The sequence below is a fragment of the Hyperolius riggenbachi genome, chromosome 3 (genome assembly GCF_040937935.1).
Source record: "Hyperolius riggenbachi isolate aHypRig1 chromosome 3, aHypRig1.pri, whole genome shotgun sequence".
NCBI lineage: Eukaryota > Metazoa > Chordata > Amphibia > Anura > Hyperoliidae > Hyperolius > Hyperolius riggenbachi.
In genome coordinates this window covers 34,192,778-34,219,471 of record NC_090648.1, presented here as the reverse complement: position 1 = coordinate 34,219,471, position 26,694 = coordinate 34,192,778, and the positions used below count along the sequence as shown (strand labels likewise).

The window sequence follows — 26,694 nt, the reverse complement described above, 5'->3', positions numbered from 1 at the left end:
GAGCGGCCGTGCAGCTCCACCAATAAGGAGTCTTGCAACAGAAGTGAGCGGAAGACTGGAGCCGGAAACGCGGCAGCGGACATGTTTGTTGAGGGAAAGAAGAAGGGCAAGCCTAGCGCGCGTATGGTTGCTGCTATCCAGGCAGAGTATTGATTTTAGGGGCAGTTATTATTACATTATATTTATTGTACACAGGCAGACTTATGAGGAAGAAACCTCATTCAGCAAATCGTCCTTTCTTTCTTACTTGTGGGCCTGTCTGTCATTATCCACTAAAGTGCTCAGTGGAAATGAGCGTGTTTCTCATGCAAAAACAGCTCACTCAGTAAGCACACTGCATGGCTTCTAACTGTGCCTTTTTTGGAGGGACAGTCCCTCTTTGGGAGCCCTGTCTCTCTTTCCTCATTTGTCCCTCTTACTATGGAAATATATATATTTCTATACTAAAAAAATGTGTTTTATTGCCTCTAAACTTTATTTGCATACTTTGATATTTTACTAATTTTAAAATGTTAATATGAAGGAAAATGAACCAGGATAGAAAGGACCAGTGTGCTCTGAATTATACTAAAACAACACATTTTTCTTATAAAATCTTTATGGCATGTGTAGCAGGGGCGTGGCTTAGTCTTTCTCATCTCAAAAAGTTGGGAGGTATGACACTGGCTGCAGGCAAAGCCTGTGTACTGCTGTAATTCAGACACTGAGAACAGTTTGGGTTTGGTGGGTCTGTGTCCGTCCCTTCCTCATTACCCTACCCGGGGTCCTGTCAGCTCGAAGCAGGGAATTTGGGTGCCTGAGGCTCGCTGGTAATTAGTGTGCCGCCATCCTATATAATAATAGACAAGTGTCCCTGCGTACACATGTCCCAGGGTCTGTGCGTTTGCGCTACTGCGCATGTGCTGCACGAACAGCTGTTGGGAATGAATGGGCTGGGTGGGCGCGTGCATATGCACACTGACAGACCTAAAACCCGTTTTTAACTGGGCTTAGGTCAACTAGTGGCATAATTAAAAATTATAGAGCTCGCTAGCTAAATTTGGAACAAGCCCTCAGTCCTAGCTACATCTAAGTGAATCATTTGGGCGCCAGAGGCAAAGGAGTTTGTTAGTATATAGACAAACTCTGGTTAACAGCGATGGTAGGAGGACTACCAGAAGGACTAAGCGGCGTATGGAATTCGACTATGTAGTGGAGATAGTAGCAGTGGTGTATTGAGTTTGGCTAGCATGGTGGCCTCGGAGCAGTGCTTTTCAGCACAGGTAGATTTGGGCGCAGCCGGCGCCACCATAGACTAGGATAGGAATCACTTGTATAGCGGCGGTCAGTGAGTAACATCGGCTCCGTCAAAAGACGGAGCCGAAGTTGCGTTTAGAACACAATAATTCAGCCTCCAGCGATAGCTGGAAGCCAAATGATACCATTCCCCCACTATCCATGGCGGCCTGCAGGGGGAATAGTAAATAACATGGCCGGGACTTGTGCAGAAGCAGGATCAGCCTATACCGGCTGTATCCTGCGCCAAAGTCTACTGGCACCGATTTCATATGTATTCGATGGCCTAGTGGATAGCACTCTTAACTCGTGTGGTGCAGTGCTGGAACCCAGATTCAGATGACCGCCAGGGCACTATCTGCACAGAGTTTCTATGTTCTCCCCGTGTATGTGTTGGTTTCTCTCTCTGGCACTCCAGTTTTCGTCCCACATCCCACCTCTGAGGTCAGTTAATGACAAGTAAATATACTCTCCAACAGTGCTGCAGAAGATGTCAGTGGTATATAAACACTAAATAATCATAATAATATTAATAAACAAAAATAATACCAACCATGTAGCCAAGCTGCAGATAGCGGCACAGGGGTTAAAAGGCCAACTTGAGCAAGAGGGTTATGGAGGCTGCCATATTTAGTTTCTTTTAAGCAATATCGGTTGTCTGGCAGTCCTGCTGATCTATTTGGCTGCAGTAGTGTCTGAATAACACCAGAAACAAGCATGCAGCTCAGCTAATCTTGTCAGAGCTGACAAGCATGTCAGAAACGCCTGATCTGCTGCATGCTTGTTCAGGGGCTATGGCTAAACGTATAAGAGACAGAGGATCAGCAGGATAGCTAGGAAACTGGTATTGCTTAAAGGGAATTAAATATGGCTGCCTACATAACATATCCCTCTCACTTCAGTTGTCCTTGAAGGGGCACCAGGGGCTCGGCAGAGGGAGTTAGAATGGCTCATGGGGTACTATCCCACATCACATGTTGGGAAGGAGGGGGGGTAGATCGCGAGCGCTAGGTTAGGTCAGGCGATAGAATATTGCTAATGTTACAGATATTTTACATGTGTACACCATCAGATTGCCAGTCAATCAGGACAATGGGCCACATTTCTATGGACCAATACAAGGAAAAGTGCTGCTGATGCTCTGAGCGACAGATCAGCTGGCTTGCAAGGATCCTGATTGGTTGCTCTGGTCGACTGCTCTGCTCCAGTTTTCATTGCAGTGGTCTCCACAAGTCAGGCCCGAGGGCAGCAAATATGTTGGTGGTAAGCTATGCAAAAGGTGGGAGTGGTGTCCTAGTTGCAATATATTAAAAATATTTCTTATGGTGGTCATTCAATGTCCAATTGTAAGTAAAATTATGTAAAGCATTAAAATATAAACACTTTTGGGGGTCTTGCATGCAAAAACAAAAGTAATATCACAGGTAGAGTGTTCTATTCATAAATGCTCAAAATGTTTTATTCAAGGATACAGACCTAGTATGTGTTACATTATATTACTTTCTAATACAATAAGGCACTTATTCATTGTATAGCTGGTATTCACAAAAAGACAGCTTGAAATAAGGTTTTACTGCAGGAAAGTTCAAAGTGGTTATTATTTCTGCTTCATTTTATAACTTAAAAGAGTGTGGTTTATAAACTGAAGCTGTGACAAAATGATGCAATGTTACAAAAAAAGCTATATAACGGAAAATAAAAATATGAGACTCTTTATTTGCTACTAATGTTTTATTCATTATCATTACTACACATGCAATTGCTTATGTAATACTTTTTTTTTTTTTGCTTCAGATTTGCTTTAAGGGGAATTACATAGTTCACCCCTACAGAGGTACTAAATTTACGGTTGTTGTACATGTGGTTCTAGTTTTGTTATTTATGTCCTTAAAGGATACCTTATCCCTAATTTAAATAAACTGTAGAAGACGTCGGGCCATAGGAGGTGTGGTAGGCTTATGCGCCACTCCCCCCCCCCCCCCTCCCCACAGGGCATCATTTTTACATTTAAATTAGGGCTAAGGTATCATTTAAATGCCCCTGCGGGTTAATTTATGTGGGTCAGACCACACAGAGGATGAAAGTTCATCTCTCTTCCCAGAAACATGCAATTAGGGAAAATCTACAAGATCAAGCAGTACCTTATCATTTTCATGTCGCTAGCAACAATGGCCTCGATTCATAAAAATCAGTGCGATAAAAAAATCTTGTCGGGAAAATACCACACTCGGTATTTTCCCGGTCATAAATATTTCCCCAGCTGCCCTTGGAGGTCGGTAAATTACCGTAGCCCATTGAGCGGTAGAGTAGAGCAGTGTCTCGATTCTCTCTTTGCCCTGCAGAAATGACTCGCACAGACGGCTCTCTGCACAAATGACTCAGACAATGGCTCTCTGGCTCTCTCCACACATGACTCAGACAGATGGGTCACACAGTCTTCCCCTGCCTGCTCAAATGACTCACACAGACTGCTCTCTCTCTCTCCACACATGACTCAGACAGATGACTTACACAGTCTTTCCCTGCCTGCTCAAATGACTCACACAGACGGCTCTCTGGCTTTCTCTACAGATGACTCAAATATACTTCGGCTCTCTGCACTTTGCATTCATCAGAGCTGTCGGTAACTTGTTAACGCCTCACTAGAGGTGTCGGTAACTACCACCAGGCTTACCGCTTGTTGAAGGCTTTATGAATTGGCATTTGCTGACAATTTACTGACGTGTTGGCGGTAACTACAGCCAAGTCGGTAATTTATCTCCCTGGTCGGTAATGTCAGCTTCTCATGCAGTAACAGCCTTTATGAATTGACACTTTGCTAAGTGCTCGGGAAAGTCTGCAGTTTTCAGCATTACCGCATGAGATAATGCTTTATGAATCTAGGCCAATGTATCTTAACTAAAGGCTCATACACACATCAGACTATAGTCTTTGGAAAATGAAAGATCACAGACCAATCTCACCACCCTTCATGTAGTATGAGAGCCATACCTACACAGTCTTTTCTATGGAGCTGAACTCTACATCAGAAAAAAATCTATGCAAGATGCTGCACACACAGATGCTGTACAGACACAAAAGATCAGGATCTGCCAAAGATCCAATCCTGCAAATTGCATTCATAGTCTATGAGATCTGCAGATCCTCATACACACATGATTTAACTGACATTTATCTGCAGATCAAGCAATCATCCGCAGATCTGAAAATCCATCCTGGTGGATCTGACCTGCAGATGAATGTCAGTTAAAGGGACTCCAAGCTCAGAGTAAAAATAAAATTTGAACTTACCCGGGGCTTTCTCCATTCCAGCCCTGGTCGGGAGTCGGGATGTCCCACGCATGCGCGGTTTAATCGCACATGCGCCGTGCTGTCACGCCGGCCGCCGTCATGACGCGCGGCGGCCGGCGTGTGACGTCATTCGTGACGTATACGGAAGGAGAAGGCCCGACACTCGCCAGTGTCGCCCGGGGGACCGGCCTGTCCGCGCTATGCGGACAGCCGCCGGGAGAAGAGCCAGGAGGCCGGCGTGGGACGTCCCGACCAGGGCTGGGATGGAGAAAGCCCCGGGTAAGTTCAAATTTTATTTTTACTCTGAGCTCGGAGTCCCTTTAAATCATGTGTGTATGATGATCTGCAGATCTCATAGACTATCATTGCAATTTGCAGGAATGGATTTTTGGCAGGAACAGATCTTTTGCAGATACTGATCTTTTGTGTCTGTACAGCATCTGTGTGTGCAGCATCCTGCAAAGATTTCTGTCTGATGGGGAGTTCAGCTCCATAGAAAAGACTGTGTAGAGTGTGGCTCTCATACTACATGGAAGGGTGGTAAGATTGGTCTGTGATCTTTCATTTTCCAAAGACTATAGTCTGATGTGTGTATGAGCCTTTAGGTTCCACATCATAGAACAAGTTGTACCGCCTAGGGGAGGAGGAGATAGGGTTTTAAAGCTACATTGGCGTGAAGCCTATTGGATCCAAAAATTGGATACTATGGAACCGAGGCGTTTAAATGGGGAACTAGGTTTGGTTCCATTTATTTAATTGCATATAATGGCCTCGATTCATAAAAAGCAGTGGTATAAAAAAAATCTTGTCGGGAAAATACCGCACTCGGTATTTTCCCGGTCTGTGTGCTAATTCATAAAGATTTCCCCAGCTGCCCTTGGAGGTCGGTAAATTACCGCAGCCCATTGAGCGGTAGAGTAGAGTAGAGCAGTGTCTCGATTCTCTTTTTGCCCTGCAGAAATGACTCGCACAGACGGCTCTCTGCACAAATGACTTAGACAAATGACTCACACAGCCTTTCCCTGCCTGCTCAAATGACTCACACAGACAGCTCTCTCTCTCTCCACACATGACTTAGACAGATGACTCACACAGCCTTTCCCTACCTGCTCAAATGACTCACACAGACAGCTCTCTCTCTCTCTCTCTCTCTCTCTCTCTCTCTCTCTCTCTCTCTCCACACATGACTCAGACAGATGGGTCACACAGTCTTTCCCTGCCTGCTCAAATGACTCACACAGACGTCTCTCTGGCTCTCTCCACAGATGACTCAAACAGACTTCGGCTCTCTGCACTTTGCATTCATCAGAGCTGTCGGTAACTTGTTATCGTCTCACTAGAGGTGTCGGTAACTACCACCAGGCTTACCGCTTGTTGAAGGCTTTATGAATTGGCATTTGCTGACAATTTACTGACATGTGTTGGTGGTAACTACAGCCAAGTGGGTAATTTATCTCCCTGGTCGGTAATGTCAGCTTCTCATGCGGTAACAGCCTTTATGAATTGACACTTTGCTAAGTGGTCGGGAAAGTCTGCTGTTTTCAGCATTACCGCATGAGGTAATTCTTTTATGAATCGAGGCCTATATGTCCCATGCTTACTGTATATACTCGCGTATAAGCCTAATTTTTCAGCACAAAAAAATGTGCTGAAAAGTTACCCCCTCGGCTTATATGCGAGTCAGTGGAGCAGAACGGACGGTGGAGCAGGTTTTGTTACTGGCAGAGGAGCATAATGATCGTGCACTAGTGATCTCTTTCCAGCTGGCTCCCTGCTGTGTCCGTGCTCCCCATCCCCCGCAACATGGTGTGCAGAGTGAGCTGCTCAAGACTACTTGTGTCCCCTGGCTTGTGGAGCAGAGCGTGCAAGCAACGTGTCAGCGGTGCAATGATCCGGGATTCTTCCTGTGTGCCAATTGCTGTGTCATATTTATGGGGTCTTGAGACACAACTATCAGCCTTGTGGCACATCTGGCTATGGGAAGGGGGGCTGACTTGTACTGGGGGCACATCTGGCTACTGTGGAGAGGGCTATACTGGGGAGGGGGCTTATACATGAGTGAATCACTTTTTTTCTGGTTTTTGAGGGGAAAGTGGGTACCGCGGCTTATATGCGAGTAGTAATGTTCTTTCCTTCCTTCTGTTTGTTCCTCTCTTCCTTCTCACCCTTCCATCTTTTCTCTTCTATGCTAATTACGGTATAGTGTAAGAAATTGGCATTTAGGAATGTGATCTATTGTATGCAGTGTGCCAATTGAGTCACACTGTAGTTTGTGAGGTGCACATATGAGTATGCTATGCTACTTTGAAGAGGAACTGTAACCAAGGATTGAACTTCATCCCAATCAGTAGCAAATACCCCCTTTCCCAGGAAAAATCTTTTCCTTTTCTCGAATAGTTCACCAGGGGGGTCTTTATGGCTGATATTGTGGTGAAACCCCTCCCATAGTGTGATGTCATGACCAAGGTCCTGACAGTTTGCTGTCTGTGAACCTCATTGCATTGTGGGAAATAACAGCTTCTTTTAACTGCCAAGCAACCAGTATCTCCCTCAGTGCATATGTATGTCTATTAAAAACAAAATCTTTTTAGCCTATCGCATTGTAAGTGGGTGTGGTTATAGATAATGGCAGTTGGTGCTGTAATTTTTCATGTCTGCCAGCAGTAAAGATGATGACATTCAGGCTGATTGTGGATCAGATAATATGAACAAATTACATGGAGAATATCAATCATTTCTTGATCTCACTTCTATTTTTTAACTTCTTACTTTGCAATGTATTGATTTATTTTTTCCCTTTTTGCTAAAGTTCTTCTGAGGGTCAGTTAGCCATTTGACAGGGCGGGCGGCGAGGCTCTCATGTTTACATCTAGCGACAGCGTCATGCGGTTATTGGTGGCTCCGCCCACCTGCCACGGATTGGTCGCTCCACTGTCCACTGCAAAACTTGGCCACTCCCACCTGGCAGCTGCAGTTCGCTATCAGGTCCGCTTCGGCGAGACGTGGTGGGTGGAACAGCTGTCTGACGCACGTCACAAATGTCACATGGCTGTGACGTGGGGGAGGGCGACTGCCCTGTTCTTTGTCTCACCAATCCAGTGTTTAGCTGTGAAGTCTTCCATCAGGTCCGGCTGGCCTAGACAACTGTGATTGGCTACACAGGATATGTCTCGTACTGTATGAATGAAACATTGCATTATGCGCTGTATCCCTTGGATTATGCAACAAAAAGAGCTTTGAAGATTTAAAGGAGCCTGAACAGTTTTCTTCATTGATGGTGCCGGTCTCTACCTTTGCATATTACCTTTACAGTTCAAATGAAGGAGAACTAATGATGATAAAGAAGACCATTGTGGTCTGAATTATTAAACAGCTTCTGAATTCTTTCTGGTATTAGTGACTAGGGGGTGTGATGGAGGTGTAATCAGGGGTGTGTCTTAAAGTGTCCCGCTTTCTTATCTCAATAGGTTGGGAGGTATGTTATAGCTACTTTGAGAGACACATCCCCCCCCCCCCCCCCCCACACCATTCTTTTTGTGAGCTTCCTTCTGTCTGTGTCACCCTGCAGGAGGAGGGGCAGACTCGCAGCTTCCTTCTCTGTGTCATCCTACAGGAGGAGGGGCAGACTCGCCGCTCCCTTCTGTCTGTGTCACCCTGCAGGAGGAGAGGCAGTCTCACAGCTCCCCTCTGTCTGTGTCGCCCTGCAGGAGGAGGGGCTAACTCACAGCTCCCTTCTGTCTGTGTCACCCTGCAGGAGGAGGGGCAGGCTCACAGCTCCCTTCTGTCTGTGTCACCCTGCAGGAGGAGGGGCACTCACAGCTCTCTTCTGTCTGTGTCACCCTGCAGGAGGAGGGACACACAGCTCCCTTCTGTCTGTGTCACCCTGCAGGAGGAGGGGCAGACTCACAGCTCCCTTCTGTCTGTGTCACCCTGCAGGAGGAGGGGCAGACTCGCCGCTCCCTTCTGTCTGTGTCACCCTGCAGGAGGAGGGACACACAGCTCCCTTCTGTCTGTGTCACCCTGCAGGAGGAGGGGCAGTCTCACAGCTCCCTTCTGTCTGTGTCACCCTGCAGGAGGTAGGGCAGAGTCACAGCTCCCTCCTGTCTGTGTCACCCTGCAGGAGGAGGGGCAGACTCACAGCTCCCTTCTGTCTGTGTCACCCTGCAGGAGGAGGGGCAGACTCACAGCTCCCTTCTGTCTGTGTCACCCTGTAGGAGGAGGGGCAGACTCCCACCTCCCTTCTGTCTGTGTCACCCTGCAGGAGGAGGGGCAGACTCCCAGCTCCCTTCTGTCTGTGTCATCCTGCAGGAGGAGGTACGGAGTCACAGCTCCCCTCTGCCTGTGTCGCCCTGCAGGAGGAGGGGCTAACTCACAGCTCCCTTCTGTCTGTGTCACCCTGCAGGAGGAGGTACGGAGTCACAGCTCCCCTCTGCTTGTGTCGCCCTGCAGAGGGAGGGGCAGGCTCACAGCTCCCTTCTGTCTGTGTCACCCTGCAGGAGGAGGGGCAGACTCACAGCTCCCTTCTGTCTGTGTCACCCTGCAGGAGGAGGGGCAGACTCACAGCTCCCTTCTGTCTGTGTCACCCTGCAGGAGGAGGGGTAGGCTCACGGCTCCCTTCTGTCTGTGTCACCCTGCAGGAGGAGGGGCAGACTCACAGCTCCCTTGTGTCACCCTGCAGGAAGAGGGGCAGACTCACAGCTCCCTTCTGTCTGTCTGTGTCACCCTGCAGGAGAAGGGGCAGACTCACAGCTCCCTTCTGTCTGTGTCACCATGTAGGAGGAGGGGCAGACTCACAGCTCCCTTCTGTCTGTCTGTGTCACCCTGCAGGAGGAGGGGCAGACTCACAGCTCCCTTCTGTCTGTCTGTGTCACCCTGCAGGAGGAGGGGCAGACTCACAGCTCCCTTCTGTCTGTGTCACCCTGCAGGAGAAGGGGCAGACTCACAGCTCCCTTCTGTCTGTGTCACCCTGTAGGAGGAGGGGCAGACTCACAGCTCCCTTCTGTCTGTGTCACCCTGCAGGAGGAGGGGCACTCACAGCTCCCTTCTGTCTGTGTCACCCTGCAGGAGGAGGGACAGACTCACAGCTCCCTTCTGTCTGTGTCACCCTGCAGGAGGAGGGGCAGACTCACAGCTCCCTTCTGTCTGTGTCACCCTGCAGGAGGAGGGGCAGACTCACAGCTCCCTTCTGTCTGTGTCACCCTGCAGGAGGAGGGGCAGACTCACAGCTCCCTTCTGTCTGTGTCACCCTGCAGGAGGAGGGGCAGACTCGTAGCTGGTTTTAGTGTCACTATGCAGGAGGAGGAGCAGAGGAAGACTTATATTATGGCTACTTTGACTGACACATTTTTCCCTCTATTGTCCGCCTTGCAGTGACATGGAAGAGCGTTCACTTGCTACAGCTTGATAAATCCAAGGAAGGTGGCCTGGCGGGAGGTATCCAGAGTGGCATTCCCTCTCGGTATTTCCAGAGTGATGGTGTACCCCTTCCGCAGTCGGAAAACTCCTGAATGGAAAAGACAAGTGAGAGTTATAAGACCCACATCTTCTGTACATAGAATTACAGTCAAGTGCCCACATCACCCGCTCTATAGTCATGTTAGCTGAAGCCTGATTGGCTGCTACAGATTACTCATCCTCGCCAACTGCCCTATTACGTTATCATTTATATTTTTGGGGTGCTTTTAGCAGAGCAGGTTCTAGACTTTTTGCTGCCTGAGGCAAATTTGTGAGAATGCGCCCCCCGATTTGGAATGATCGCACAACATCCAACAATTTACTCTGCTTTGTTTAGTGTTCTCACATGACATGCTGCAGCTCAATACAGGCTGGCTGTGAGTTTGTGACAAACAAACTGCTCACCCTCAGCCAGTCCATTCCTCCTCAGTCAGGACATCAGTGCCACCTCCTCCCTTCTGCTTGGCAAGTCACATGAAACACTGCTGCTCTCCTGCCCCCCCCCCCCCCCTTCTCACTCACTGTCAGACTCCTCACACAGCACAACAAGCTGCTTTTCCCCAATGCTGCTCTCCTGCCTCCCCCCTCCTCACTCACTGTCAGACTCCTCACACAGCACAACAAGCTGCTTTTCCCCAATGATGCTCTCCTGCCTCCCCCCTCCTCACTCACTGTCAGACTCCTCACACAGCACAACAAGCTGCTTTTCCCAATGATGACCTTCTTATCTCGCTCTCCTCTTGCTTCACCTCCTACTCTGACTGCATGCTATTAGTGTAAACACAGTACAAAAATGCTGCCCCTTTAATCTCTGCCTGATGCAAGTGTTTCACCTTGCTTCGTGAGTGAACCGGCCCTGGCTTTTAGGCAACTTTAAAGTCTACGTTTAGGTCTGCTTTTTTTATACGAAGCCAGACCTCATCCCACCTGAATAGGAATTACAGTCTGCATAACATACAATACAAAAAAAAAAAATATCCCTGCTCTTTATTGCTCATATAGTGATCCTAGCTACTTTTGTCCCACAGTAATGTCATCTGTGTAACAATCAAAAGTCCCCCCAGCTCATAGTACAGCAGTGCTGGGAAATTGCACTGTATGTCATATCCAGGTCACTAAAAAAATGATCTTTCTAATGTATTATAAGCACTAAGGTATGCACGCAGGGTCATAGCTAGAAATCTTGGGGCCCATAGTAAAGTTTAAGTTGGGGGTCCCCAAAAATTATAAGGGGCATATCAATTTTATGTAGCCAGAGGGGCCCTCTAATATTAAGTAGCTTTCCAGTAACTGTAGCCAGCTGTACCCCCCAGGATTATATAACCCTACGTAGTCTCCAGTATAAGTAGCCAGAGGCTCTCCCACCAGTATAGGTAGCCAGAAGTACAACCTTCCCAGTATAGGTAGTCCCCCAGTATACATATCCAGAAGTAGCTTTCCCAGTATAGGTAGTCCCCCACTATAGGTAGACAGAGTGTCCTCAGTATAGGCAGCCATAAGGTTTAAATTGTGCCTGCCTCTTCCTCCCTCACCAGGCTGCCATCATTGGACAACCTCTGTCTCACCGTGATTTGCCGAATTTATAATGGCCAAGTTTGTTTCAGCGTTACTTTAATCTACAAGCTGGGTCAGTTCTAGACTTTTCGCTGCCTCCTTTCCACTGGTGCCGATGGTCTCGTGGGTGGGACTTCACTCGATCAGTAGTGGTGACCTATCAGATGTCACTGCTCCTGATCGATTGTAAATCACATGCTAAAGCTTTCCGTGTGACTGGCCATGCTGATCTCTCGCTGGTGATGGGATGTTCCTGTAGCATGACTCAATAAGAGGCATATATCGACACCTCACCTGCTTATGGTGTCATAGGAAAGAGTTACAGGTGCCACCAGTGGAATGAGGACAGGGATGCATGGATGAGGAGGGTGGAGTGTGTGCCTGGAAAGTGGGCGAGAGAGGAGGGTGGCGCCAGGTGGATCAAACTGTTTGTCCAAACCCCGCCCCCTAGATTTTACCACCTGAATCAGGTGATTCAGGTTCATAGTAGGTCCGCCCCCTGCCTACCGTCCCTTTAAGATGTGTTCAATAAGGAGACATTGAACTTACCAGAGGTGTAGCAAGTGTTATACGCCAGTTTGTCGGAGCTTGGCATGCTCTGAACACAGCTGAGCAGGATTCCAGCATCTCCAGCGTTGCTGCCTGAAGTTAAATAGATACACTTTCATGGAAATTCAAGTAGTATGAAACTCAGTATTTCTTCTAAAAGATTATTTACAGCATAAATCAATCTAGCACAAAAAAAAAAATGTTAGCAGAACAGCATTCAAGCAGTTAAACACCGCATTTTTGTTCAGTGGAAAGCTTGCTGCCACATCCTAAGAGGTGATAACATTATCTTTTGTTTACATTCCTTTGTCAGCTACAATTAGTATACAGCCAGCAGTGTGCTGACACTGAACTGCTGCACACAGTAGAAGCACAGAGAGCTGAGAAGTGATCACTGGCTACATTATAATACATAAATGCAGCAGCTATGCAATGGCAGCTTTCAGAGCAGATAAACTCTAGGTTGGGAACTTGTAAATGGACAATATTACTATTACACAAAAGCAAATATGATAACTGGCTGGGTGCACACATAAGAGAGCGTGAAAGGTCACGTTTTCTGTCATGTGCGTTTTTTTGTGTCCGTTTTTGGTGCGTTTGCATTTTTTTGCATTTGCGTTTTTCTAGCGTTTTTTATGCATTTGTGGTTTGCATATACAAACACATATGCGTTTTCCATGCGTTTTTCATGCGTTTTTCATGCGTTTTTCATGCGTTTTTCAATTGTGTTCAATTGTGATTTATGCAAATCACTAGGAAGACAACAGGAAGTGGAAATACATCAGAAAACAATAATAATTAAAAAAAAAGACGCTTATAAAAACGCATGGAAAAACGCATACAAAACGCAATACATTGCATTCCCATTGACTGTCATTATGTGTGTTTTTGAGTATTATGCAATAAAACCAGTGTTTTTAAAAACGCATGTCATTGCTACTCAGAGGCGGGACAAGGTCCTCCAGCACCCAAGGCTGAGACACCAAAATGCGCCCCTCCATCCCTCCCACCCCAGCTGTCACACACGGATTGCTATTACACTAAGAGGGCCACAGGGCCCACAACCTCCCCAACACCTTAATATCTAGTTATCTGGCTTGCAGTCACTGCCATGTATCCCCTTTTCTTATTTCTTTCTGCTTCAAACACAATTAGGAATGACAGCTGAATGAATTGTGCGCCCCTTCCTACACTGCGCCCTGAGGCTGGAGCCTCTCCAGCCTATGCATTGGCCCGGCCCTGCTGCTACTGAGCGAGTGTAAATCGCATGCTAAAGATTTCCGTGTGACTGGCCATGCTGATCTCTCGCTGGTGATGGGATGTTCCCGTAGCATGACTCGATAAGAGGCATATATCGACACCTCACCTGCTTATGGTGTCATAGGAAAGAGTGACAGGTGCCAGCAGTGGAATGAGGACAGGGATGCATGGATGAGGAGGGTGGAGTGTGTGCCTGGAAAGTGGGCGGGAGAGGAGGGAGGCGCCAGGTAGATCAAACTGTTTGTCCAAACCCCGCCCCCTAGGTTTTACCGCCTGAATTAGGTGATTCAGGTTCTTAAGATGTGCTCAATAAGGAGACCTTGAACTTACCAGAGGTGTAGCAAGTCTTATACGCCAGTTTGTCGGAGCTTGGCATGCTCTGAACACAGCTGAGCAGGATTTCAGCATCTCCAGCGTTGCTGCCTGACTGGCGTAACACTAAGTGGCCCATGGTAAACGTTGAGTCCCTGTAGAAGACCTAAGGAGGATGCAAGAGGAAGGCCATCAGCTGATGTATTACATGATAGAGTGCTTCACACAAGGAGACCAGAGGAGGCGTGTCATCTTACCTGGCTGTATATAGAGTATATCCCAGAATGCTTCACTCTCACACTGCGCCCTTCAACCTCCAGAGACTTGCCTTCATGCAGCGCCACTTTCCACAAGATCTCTGTGCGGTCTGCAGAGTCTGGAACAGAAAGCATTGAAGAGGAACCGGTTGTGATGTTTCACAGCAATGAGAGTTTCAAGAATTTATTTTTTGTATGCACGTTTGTATGCAAATGCTCTTTTGGGGATTTTTCGGTTCATGCCAATGAAGATAAAGAGGGATTAAATTCTGATATAATAGTCATTAAAAACATGTTTTCCTACTTTTTATTTTATAAAGGCTAGGTGCACACTTAGCAGAAACGCTAGCGCTGCAGAAAACGCTGCATTTTTGCCGCTAATGGACGTCTATTGGCCACCAGAAAAAAACAGATATGCATTTTGAAACGTGCGTTTTTAAAAACACTGGTTTTATTGCATAATATTCAAAATGCACATAGTGAAAGTCAATGGGAATGCAATGTATTGCGTTTTGTATGAGTTTTTCATGCGTTTTTATAAGCGTCTTTTTTTTTTTTTTATTATTGTTTTCTCATGTATTTCCACTTCCTGTTGTCTTCCTAATGATTTGCATAAAACACAATTGAAAAACGCATGCAAAACGCATATGTGTTTTGTAAATGCAAGCCAAACGCATAAAAACGCTAGAAAGACGCATATGCAAAAAAATGCAATTGCACCAAAAACGCACACACAAAAAACGCACATGACAGAAAACACGACCTTTCACGCTCTGTTATATGTGCACCCAGCCACAGTTATCATATTTGCTTTTGTGTAATAGTAATATTGTCCATTTACAAGTTCCCAACCTAGAGTTTATCTGCTCTGAAAGCTGCCATTGCATAGCTGCTGCATTTATGTATTATAATGTAGCCAGTGATCACTTCTCAGCTCTCTGTGCTTCTACTGTGTGCAGCAGTTCAGTGTCAGCACACTGCTGGCTGTATACTAATTGTAGCTGATAAAGGAATGTAAACAAAATATAATGTTATCACCTCTTAGGATGTTACAGCAAGCTTTCCACTGAACAAAAATGCTGTTTTTAACGGCTTGAATGCTGTTCTGCTAACAATTTTTTTTGTGCTAGTATGTTTTATGCTGTAAATAATCTTTTAGAAGAAATACTGAGTTTCATACTACTTGAATTTCCATGAAAGTGTATCTATTTAACTTCAAAATGAGGCACATTTTTACTGCACATTATTAAATTTTTCGCCATTTCCATTGACTTGAAATATAATTTGTAAACACACAGAAAACAGTCCTGCCATGTGAATTTAAAATGCAAATTGCATACAAATGCTAAAAAAACTAAATTTGCTGCCATTGACATACATTAGATTTTAAATTAATGTGATTTTGGCAAAATGAAACTCAAAATTGCATGTCTATTCTAAAACATTAAACAAAATAAAAATTAGAATACAGAATAAAAGACTGATATAAAGTCACTAAAAGGCAAAGTTACACTAAAGCAAATTGAGAACATTGCTGGTTGCTTTACACATTACAGTTTTGTAATGACGCAGCTCAACACAGTCTGATAATTCTGTAAAGGCAAGGCAGTTTTACTAATTAGCTTCTGAAAGGGGTGATGGTTTGAATTATTAACACCTCCTTTAATTTGAAAACCAATCATATTTTTTTTTTTGTTTTACGCCAAAGATGAAATTTAGTTTCATACTGCTGTAAAGTGGACCTGAACTCTTGCTCAAGACAGAAGGAAAACATAGAGAAATACACCCTGTATGTATTTAGAGCGTTTAGCTTTTCTAATTCTCCCTCATCTGTGAGTAATCACCACTGTAATTTCATCTCTCTGCCAGTCAGCTCAGGAATCTCAGCAGAGCAGCTAATTTGTAAACAGGATGTTAAACCTATGTCTGCTTCCATGAAAGCAGGAAGTAGATGCACTGCAGATTTATTGCAGGATTTGTATCAGCTGTAACAAAGAAATGGTTTTCATTAAATGTTATTATGCTGTTGCTTATCTTTAAGAGCAGAGAAGAAGTTCTGTGTTCAGGTCCGCTTTAATCAACATAACTGCAGAAAGAGCGAACAGTGTAATATAGAGGCGACATTTATTGTGGGATGTATCCTCACCATTAGAGAATATGGATTCCGGCACCAGGTGGAGCAGAGCGCGATTTCCTGAAACACACAATGCAATATACTGAAAAACCAAGCAAGGGATCTGCTATTCATAGCACTGTTACTATTGACCATTTCACATTACATCTCGCTTTTACAGTTTATTCATTAACTAGCTGAACGTCACACGCGCCACAGAGGGTTTTCAGCGCCCAGGGACAAAGACAAAGGCGTTTTTGTGCCCCTCTCTGGAAAAATGGGGGTGGCCACACGTCAAAATGTGGTCGTGGTCATGGGTGGAGTCAAATCTACAAATGCTGTTTAGGTAGCCATATGTGTCTCCCCCCCCCTTCCCTCCCTTTAGATAGCCAAATGTGCCCCCTTCCCCTATTCAGATAGCATGATGTGCCCCCCTTTAGATAGCCATATGTGCCCCCTTCCTTCCGTTTAGATAGCCAGATGTGCCCAATTTTTTTCTGCTGCTAACACTTTTGCACTCCTGCACCGGGAGGGAGAGAAGCATGGGCACTTCAGGCGAGCCGCCTCTCATGCATGTGGGAGTGCAGCAACTGTGCTGAGTGCCCTCACAGTGCTGCGCCCGGGGACAAATGCCCCCTTTTCCCACACATAGCTACGCCTTTGAGGCGCCATCAAATTAGTACAGCAGCCAATCACGGCAGGGCAGGAGGGGGCTTGTCCGGGACAAACAAACACACATACAGGGGACAGCTTGGAAATTATTATTGAAAATTAAAGGTCTGTTATTTTTTTAGCAGTAAACAAAATCAGTACAGACATATTTCAAAGCAAAATTGTGATAGTCTTTAAAGTGATCCTGAAGGGGAAAAAAAAGCACCCCTGGGGGGTACTTACCTCGGGGGGGGGGGGGGGAACCTCTGGATCCTAAAGAGACTTCCCCTGTCCTCCTCAGCAGAGGCGATCCAGTGCTGGCCCCTCCGAAATCCTGCTTGTTGGTGGTGTGCTCAGGTGCACTAGCGGCTTTTTGCTTCAGCGGGAATAGCCGAGCCCGGTTGGGTCCGCTCTACTGCGCAGTTGTGAGCCGTCTATGTCTGGCCTGCGCAGTAGAGCGGACCCGATCAGGCTCTTCTACTTCCGGAGGAGTCCGAGGGGGAAAATCCGTACTGCACAGGCAGGCCAAGTAAATATTGTTGCTGTTGTTTGTGCGGGGGAGCCAGCGCTGGATCCATGTGGCTGAGGTGGGCAGAATCCAGAGGCTTCCCCCTCCACAGGGAAGTATCAGATTTTTGCAATACATTTTTTTTTCTTTTTTTTGTTACATTTTCTTGCTTCCAATTAGTCCTGCTGTAATGTGTATTTATGACCGCGTGTCACTAGGGGGCAGTGTGAGACAATAGAGGACTTCTGCTTTCAGCTTCTATATTTTCTGCTAGAGAGAGAGGTCAAAGCATTCCAAGAATTTACAGCGCAACGAGTTCAGCCGACTGAGGCCAAAAGCAGAGCATTTATCTCAAATGGGATAACTCTATTAAAGCTGCTAATGGCTTAAACAAATGCATCTTTTTTAAAAATTATATGTTCTAAAAAATGGTCTTTTAGTTTAAAGTTGTAGCCGGTTATGAATCTCCAACTTACTGAAGTTGTATATGAAAGATGATACTCATCTGGCACTGTAAGGCTCACTTCCTTACTACAAGCAGAGGATGCTATAACAACATGATACGTTGCAAAGGATGTGCAAATCATGGTGGTTGCTGTGAAACAAGAGTGATTTCCCCCAGCAGGGGTACTCACAAGGGGGAGTGGTGGGTGCTTAGGGTGCACACGCCCCTTTATGTGTCCCTCTCCCCCATCCCTTAGATTGTAAGCCTATTTGGCAGGGTCCTCCTCTCTGTTTGTTCTTCTCCACCACCACATGGACTCAGTGACTTTTCTGCTGAATTTATCCCTACATTGTTACATCATTAATTTGTGTACCTAGGCTTCACGGCAGCTGAAGAAGAGCAGTGGGAGGAGTGAAGGAGCCTGGCAGCTGCATTCATAACGGATTGCAGGGGGCGGAGTCTGATATGAGGAAGTCCAGAAAGGAGGCATTGCAGTACTCCAGACAGGAGATGATCGGAGCGGAGTAGTGTGGATTATAACTATTCCATACCATTGATGGCATATCAGCTCTAGTGAAGTACCTTAGGCTTGATTCTCATTTAGCCGCAGGCAAAACAGCCTGCTTGGAGAGGAGACTGATTTTCTGGTTCGGTTCGGGTCCAGAGAAGATGCATTTCCACCATAGGTTTCTATGGGAAACGCTTTGGCTATCTGGAAAAATACAGCAGGTCAGCACTTTGAATTTGTGTTGCGATTGCGCTCCAATAGCATTCCGATTGGCAGTGTGAACGGATCCTATTAGTAATATAGGATCTGCCCACCGCCTGTTTTCGCATTCTGCTGTGATCCGGCGAAACAGGTCATTTTTCCTTACAGTGTGAGCCTCATCATCCCATCTTTATAAATAGCTGTGAAAAGTTCATTGAGCGGGCACTCCCCTGTAGGTTGGGTGCTTGATACAGCGGCATAGGCAATGTCGCTTAGCAATACAGTACAGAAAGATATCAGCACGCCAATATTGCAATTAAAAAGCACGCTTTATTGTGTTTCACTTTCACTATTTTTATCTGGTAATCAAGTAATAAGGATGCTAACCAGGCAATCCAAAAGTTAAAAATCACTATTACTTTTCTTGTTGATAAATGATCATTCCCCAATTTACCTGACTCTTATTTGGTACACACAAAATTTGGTACACAAAAAGGAAGTTGCAGGGCATGCTGGGTGTCCTTTTTTTGCTTCTCCTTCTACTGCTTCTACTTTCCCCTCAGACTTAACTAATGCAGCCTGATTGGCTGAAGCCTCTTTCCTTCCTGTTTTCCCCTCCCACACCTCTGTTCCTCTCTGATTGGCCAATATTTCTCATGCTGAGACGATGCACTTTCTATAGTGGAGGGAAGGCAATGCATACACAATCAGGCAGAGGAGAGTAAGGGAGGAAATGACATTAGGATTGGCTTAAAAATAGCCACAGTTAAAATGGGAGCTGCTAAGAAGTATTTTCCCTTTTTTTACTATAGAAAAATCACTCAAATCAAAACATGGACAGTGCAATACATACTGTATATAATCGCGTATAAGCCTAATTTTTCAGCACAAGAAATGTTCTAAAAAGTTACCCCCTCCTTTTTATATGCGAGTCAGTGGAGCAGAACAGATGGTGGAGCAGGTTTTGTTAGTGGCTCCCTGCTGTGTCCGTGCCCCCTATCCCCTGCAACATGGTGTGCAGAGTGTGATGTTTAGGACTACCTGTGTCCCCTGGCTCGTGGAGCGGAGTATGCCAGCAACGTGTCAGCAGTGCAATGATCGGGGATTCTTGCTGTGTGTCTCATTTCTATGACCACATCTAGTGGGGCCTTGAGACACAGCTGTATCATCCTTGCGGCACATCTGGCTATGGGGAGGGGGGTTGACTTGTACTAGGGGCACATCTGGCTACTGTGGAGGGGCTAATACGTGAGTCAATCATTTTTTTCTTAGTTTCTGAGGGAAAAGTGGGTACCACTGCTTACATGAGGGTCGGCTTATATGCGAGTATATACAGTATGTTATGTAAGTAGAGCAAGTATTTATCTACTTATATATGTGGGGGGGGGGTTTTCTGAGATAGAAAACTACAAGCTGACACAAATAAGTCCTAGAGTGTTGCCTACATTCACATCTCTGCATCACCTGATTAATGCTATCTTTGTGCGGAGCCTGGCACTGTAATGAGGAACTGGAACACTCAGTTACAAATTTGCATAGAAAGGATCATGTACTAGCAGGCTGACGTCCGCTCAGACAATGCCCTCGCCTCGCCAGCCGCAGTGAAGTGTTTTTTGGAAACAGCTCACCATTGTCCCCCAGTGCCAAAGGGAAGCATTAGCAGGAGGACTCAGCTGGAAAAATACTTTATTTATTTAAAAGAGGTTAAATAAACTCAATGTACAACAACGGCACTTAGCTGAGTCACAAAGAACCATTATAATCCCTGTATAGGAATACGAGGTTCTCAGGTCTCTACAAACAGGTCACCCCTTGTAAATACAGAAGAAAGGCTCGTATGACACTATTTCAGCCAACATAGTAACTTCTTAGTGGATAAGTTCATAGTAACATTCTCTATGAATCTGAAAAGGGACAGGAAAGTATGGAGGGAGGATGGAGTGGCTATGGGATTCAATATTTTGTACAGTTTTAAAGTGAACCTTAACTGTCCTAAAAAAAAAAAGTGTCACTTACCTGGGGCTTCCCCAAGCCCCCCCCCGCAGCCGTCCTGTGCCGTCGCCAGTCCTCTACGACCCATAGTTCCCCCGCCGCGGGCTAGTTCCTTTTTCGTCCACGCGTCTCCTTGTACGCGTTCCCATCGTCAAGCACGTCCTGCTCAGGGGCAGTAAGAGAAACCTTGTACTGTGCCTGTGCAGGACACGCTTGAAGATGGGAATGCGTACAAGGAGACACGTGGACAGGGGCTGACTTTCAGTTGGCCGAAGTCTAAATTAACCTGCGGCGGGGGAAAGGAGGATCATAGAGGACTGGCGAGGACACAGGATGTCTGCAGGGGGCTTCTTTTTTTTTTTAGGACAGTTAAGGTTCACTTTAAGGAAAGGCAATACAATGTTACTTGACCAGGACAGAGCCTACACGAAACAACTTTACCATCTACCATAATTTAAGACGTGATGCTTAGTTGAAGTTTAACCCATTAGCAGCATCAATAGCGTTATCTTGTGTGAGATAAGTGCTCTGCTTTTGCTCTCAGTCGGCAGAACTCGTTGTGCTGTAAATTCTTGGAATGCTTTGATCTCTTTCTACTAGCAGAACATATAGAAACTGAAAGCAGAAGTCCTCTGTTATAGTCTCACACTGCCCCCTAGTGACACGTGGTCATAAATACACATTCCAGCAGGACTAATTGGAAGCAAGAAAATTTAATAAATAAAGAAATAAAAACAAATGTACAAAGTGACAAGTGGCCATAAATACACATTACAGCTGCATTAATTAGAAGCAGGGAAATGTAACAAATAAGAAATAAAAAAAATGTGCTAAAATAAATTGGCCCGGAGTACTTGCAAGCCTCGAAATAAATTGGCTGCTAAAGGGTTAAAGGCCACAGCTTTATTACAACATTAAAACATCATTCATGCCGATTGACCAAACGATTTGATAATTATTATCGAGCCGATATTGGTTGCATGTATCGATTGGATAAGATGTCAGGCAGTCATGGTCAATCGAGCAGTAATGACAAGCGATATCAGTATGAGCGACTAAACTCCTGGCGCTGTTCTACCACCAACGGAAGAGCGGGGGATTCCGAAACGGATGGGCACGCAGTGGGAGAGACAGGACAGGTACTGTACAACTGCACACACGGGAGGGGGGGGGGGCACATTTATACACTAGGGGGGCAGCAGTAAGGTGGCAAGCCTGGCCAATTCCCTAGAGATTTCATGCTGATATCCATTGGGAATCGGCCTGCGGTGTTTGGGCAGCCGACATCTCTCTTAGATTCGATTAGAGAGAGATTTGTCTCTTGGTTGAATTTGTCCATCATCACTTGATGTATGGCTACTTTTAGTCAGGCACTCCACCTTTACTTAAAGAGAAACTCCAACCTAGAATTGAACTTTATCCCAATCAGTAGCTGATACCCACTTTTACATGAGAAATATAATGATTTTCACAAACAGACCATCAGGGGGCGCTGTATGACTGATTTTGTGTTGAAACCCCTCCCACAAGAAGCTCTGAGTACCGCGGTACTCTGGGCAAACTGCCACAATGTAACAATGTTCACAGACAGGAATTAGCTGTTTACAGCTGTCTCAAACAGCTAGGAGCAGCTACATCACCTGCCAGCAGTAAAAATGTCACCATGTAATACATGTTAGAATGTAAATCAGGGAAAGGAAAGATTTTACAATGGGCAAACACTGACTAAATCATTTATACATAATTATGGTAAAAAATGAAGCACCTCTTTAACACCTGGAGACCCTATAGTTCCTGATCTGGTCATCTCTGGGCCTGTCTGGTCACGCCCCCTTTTGCCTAGCTACATTCTTGCCCTTGGGGTTACTATCCTCGGTTGGGATAGTAATACCTTATGTGTCTAATGCACGGGTGTGCTGCCTGGGCAACGCATGGTCTTATAGCATGTATATGCACATTCTTGCACATAGGCGATTACACATGCGTAGTGGTAATTGCGCAGGCGTAACCTCATTGTATTTGACTCAGAGAAGATAATTAAAGGCCCATAAGACAGCCAATCCTTGTTGTCAGTTCTGTTACGCACACTTCACCTGCTTATACATACCGTTGTGTCTTTTACTGATACTCGCCAGCTCCCTCTTCTGTCGTGGGCAGTGTGGTACATCACAGTATTTCCTCATCTGGCAGAGAAATATATAGTTAAAGTGATCACCTTAGTAACATAAAATCTCACACTTCAGCAGCATGTATAATACCAACATTAACCATATTAGCAATATTGCTCTCTTCTCCCCTCTCCACTCTAATCTGTGCTGGAGAAACTGCTCACACATAGCTTAGCTTAAAGGGAAGGTTCAGGGAAACCTGTAAAAAAATAAAAATCCCTATCCACTTACCTGGGGCTTCCTCCAGCCCGTGGCAGGCAGGAGGTGCCCTCGCCGCCGCTCCAGAGGCTTCCGGTCGTCTTCGGTGGCCGACCCGACCTGGCCGGGTGCCAGGTCGGGCTCTTCTGCGCTCCAAGGACGGGCTCTTCTGCGTCCCACGCGGGCGCGCTGACGTCATCGGACGTCCTCTGGGCTGTACTGCGCAGGCGCAGTAGTTCTGCGCATGCGCAGTACAGCCCGGAGGACGTCCGATGACGTCAGCGCGCCCGCGTGGGACGCAGAAGAGCCCGTCCTTGGAGCGCAGAAGAGCCCGACCTGGCAGCCGGCCAGGTCGGGTCGGCCACCGAAGACGACCGGAAGCCTCTGGAGCGGCGGCGAGGGCACCTCCTGCCTGCCACGGGCTGGAGGAAGCCCCAGGTAAGTGGATAGGGATTTTTATTTTTTTACAGGTTTCCCTGAACCTTTCCTTTAAGAATACCATCAATGCCCAAGTGTTCTAAAATGACAACGTACAAATAATGTCTAAGTAGCTGTGTAAACATTTTCCTACTTTTCATGTTAAATATCAGAGGCAAAAGCTGTAATTTATTGTGTGCAGATTTTACTTACGTTTGGAATGTCTCATTTGCAGAGGTGAATCTCTGCAGTCTGACATGCTAAGAATAGTGTAATATTGAAGCAGATTATTTGAAAACAGATATCAGGTTTCACACACTACCGTATTACAAATGTTTATGTTGCACATAAGATACATTTCCTCTGCTCTCTGTGAGAGAAAGCTCTGCCTGTCTCTGACTGAGCTCTCTGCACACACAGGGTTAATAGATAGGGAATATCCCCTCTCCCCTCACCTCTGAGTCTGCCATCAGAATTTCAGCAGACTGCCGTCAGAAAAATGTGAAAGGAATTAACAGTAATCAAATAGATAAGCAGTGAAATATATACACCAGTACTTAGCAGCACTTCCCAAACATTTCCTATCTCAATTGAAAAAAAAACATGTTCATGGATAGTGTCCCTTTAACCCATTTATTTTGGGAGTGCCCAACTATTCAAACCCCGTGGAGCTTTGTTTCCAAAGCTATCCAACAAACTACTAAAACTAACCTCAAGGTTACCCCCCAGCTAGTCCTACTTCATATAGGAAACCTTCCCAACACCTCTATGGGCTTGTGCCCCATAAGTAGCTTTGCGGGCACTAATAGCCCGCAAAGCTGCATCGCGCACAGGACCCCACACAGTGCACGCAGCGCGGCAGCCTATGGTTAGTGCGCGATGCGACGATAACGTCGCACCCGCTGCCCTTTAAACGACAAAAACTGCGCATCGGGTGGCACCAAAGCGGCGGCCACCCGATGCACCGTTTTGTTTAAAGGGACACTGTAGGGGGGGTCAGGGGAAAATGAGTTGAAGTTACCAGGGGCTTCTAATGGTCCCCTGCAGTCATCCTGTGCCTGCGCAGCCAACTCCCCAATGCTTTAAAGTCTGAAAACCACTACGCCTGCGTTGCCATGTCCTCACTCCCGCTGATGGCACCAGAAGCGTACTACGCAGGCCCAGTATGGTCTGTGTCTGCGCAGTACACTCCTGGTGACATCAGCGGGAGCGAGGACACGGCAACGCAGGCGCAGTGGTTTTCAGACTTTAAAGTCTAAAATTCCAGAAGTGAACCGGAGGCGGGGCCGGAGTATTGGGGAGTGGCTGCGTGGGCACAGGATGTCTGCGGGGGACCATTAGAAGCCCCGGGTAACTTCAACTCATTTCCCCCCGACCCCCTCCCCCCCCTACAGTATCCCTTTAAAGAGCAGCGGGTGCGACGTTATCGTCACATCGCGCATTAACCATGGGCTGCCGCGCTGTGCGCACGGTGTGGGGTCCTATGGGCACAAACCACCTAACGCTGTTAGTGAATCAAGCCCTATGTCTTAATATATCCCAATTATTGTGCACAGCCAGAACTCTTATTGTACCATACTGGAACTCAGACACTCTTTCAGCTCTCACCCGACTACGACTGATTGTAGAATATTACCTAACGATGGAGCTCAAACTCAGACCAATACAGACCTCTACATCTAACCCCAACTACAGTATATCCTAATAGTTTGGCCCACTATTGACCCCCCCCCCCCCCCCCCCCCCACACACACACACACACACACACACACACACACACACACACACACACACACAGATTAAACAAGAACACAGATTATACCCTACTGTTCACGCAAAAAGACTACCACTAATAGACAAGGCCATAATAATGGGCATTTACTGGCAGACTACTCAAATCGATAACGAACTACCTATGTCCAATTTAAATAGTATAGTAAAACCATTTTTAAGGCTTTGAAACACCATAGGATGTTTGAATAATGGCTTTGTTCTCTTTTTGTTTAACGTTTAACTGAACGGAACTCTGGGCCTCGCTCCCACATCTACAGGAAACATCTGAACTGGGTTAGTACGTAAAAAATTAAACTTACGTGATTATTCAGTTTTAACTCAAAGAGGAACCAAAACAAGGTTTTGTGACAGTAGTAAATGATCCATGGGATGATTTGCAGAGCTGCTCAACCTTAATGCAAAACTTAAGGCTCGTACCCACCTCACAATTCTTCCTGAGATTCTTCCGACGATCGCCGATGTTTTGAGCGACGTGCGATAATAACAACAGCATAAATATTAGTATTAAAGTGGACCTGATTTATTGCACATGACAGAAGAAAAACACAGATTAATCCACCCTGTATTTATTTAGAGAATTTAGCCTAATCCTCCCTCATCTGAGACTAATCACCACTGTCATTTGATCTCTCAGCTGTGTCGGCTCAAGAATCTCCTCTGCCATGGCAGAGCAGCTAATTTGTAAGCACAGGATGTTAACCCTAGGTCTGCTGCCATGAAAGCAGGAAGTAGTCACACTGCAGATTTAGTGCCGGATTTGTATCAGATGTAACAAAGAAGTGTTTCTCTTTAAAGTGTAGCAGAGACATTTTAAAATAAAAGTTTTATACATACCTGGGGCTTCCTCCAGCCCCATGCGCAGCCGGCGAAGAGATACGTAGAGGGTGGACTTCTCTTGCGCAGACTAGCCGCGACTGGAAGGAACCCGGTACCGGCAATAGAGAAGGCTGAGGATGGCAGCGTGGGAGCGATCTGTGCGCATAGGGCTGGAGGAAGACCCAGGTATGTATAATCATTTTATTTGAAAACCTCTCTGGTTTCCTTTAGGCTGCTTTCACAGTTAGACGTTACAGGCGCACGTTAGAGCAGCCTGTAACGCAGCCCTCCGCACAGTAATGAAAGGTCAATGGGCTGTTCAGTGCCCACGTTGCTTTACATTGTAACGCAGCACGTCAAGTTAAAGTGCTGCGTGCTATACGTTATAAGCGTTAGACTGTTTGCACATGCTCAGTAATGTTGGGGAGGAGGTCTCCCCTCCTCCTCCGCGGCCAGCCACATAGCTAATTAATATTCACTGCACTCAGTGACGTGCAGTGTTTACTTCCTGGAGCGCCGCTCTGTGCGGTGATTGGCCGGTGGGACCACGTGATGCCGCATGCGCACAAGAGTACGCATCACGGCATCACGGACGCCAGAGTGAGCTGCACAACGCGGCTCAATGTAATGTCCAGCTACAACCACACTATGCGTTGCGTTAGGGGCACGTTATGCGACCTTAACGTGGCACCTAACACAACGTCTTAGTGGGAAAGAAGCCTTAAAGGTGATTATGCTATTGCTTATCTTTTAGAGCAGAGAGGAAGTTCTGAGTTTAGGTCCGCTTTAAGAATTATTTCTATTATTGGGTAGCACGGTGGCGTAGTGATTAGCTCTCTCGCCTTGCAGCGCTGGGTCCCTGGTTCGAATCCCAGCCAGGGCACTATCTGCAAAGAGTTTGTATGTTCTCTCCGTGTCTGCGTGGGTTTTC

At 46.2% G+C, this 26,694-nt stretch overlaps 1 protein-coding gene across 1 annotated transcript in view; it reads right to left on the bottom strand.

Annotated features, from left to right (window-relative positions):
• Positions 1–8,079: 8,079 nt before the first annotated feature.
• The window catches only part of LOC137562015 (uncharacterized), a 109,940-nt gene continuing 91,325 nt past the window's right edge, over positions 8,080–26,694 (bottom strand). The window contains exons 11-16 of the mRNA XM_068273358.1: positions 22,478–22,553; positions 16,099–16,146; positions 13,953–14,071; positions 13,714–13,861; positions 12,124–12,216; positions 8,080–10,069 (exon numbers count right to left, since the gene is read on the bottom strand). Of these exons, the coding sequence (XP_068129459.1) occupies positions 9,960–10,069; positions 12,124–12,216; positions 13,714–13,861; positions 13,953–14,071; positions 16,099–16,146; positions 22,478–22,553 (594 nt within the window). The 3' untranslated portion in view covers positions 8,080–9,959. The remainder of the gene's footprint in view (positions 10,070–12,123; positions 12,217–13,713; positions 13,862–13,952; positions 14,072–16,098; positions 16,147–22,477; positions 22,554–26,694) is intronic.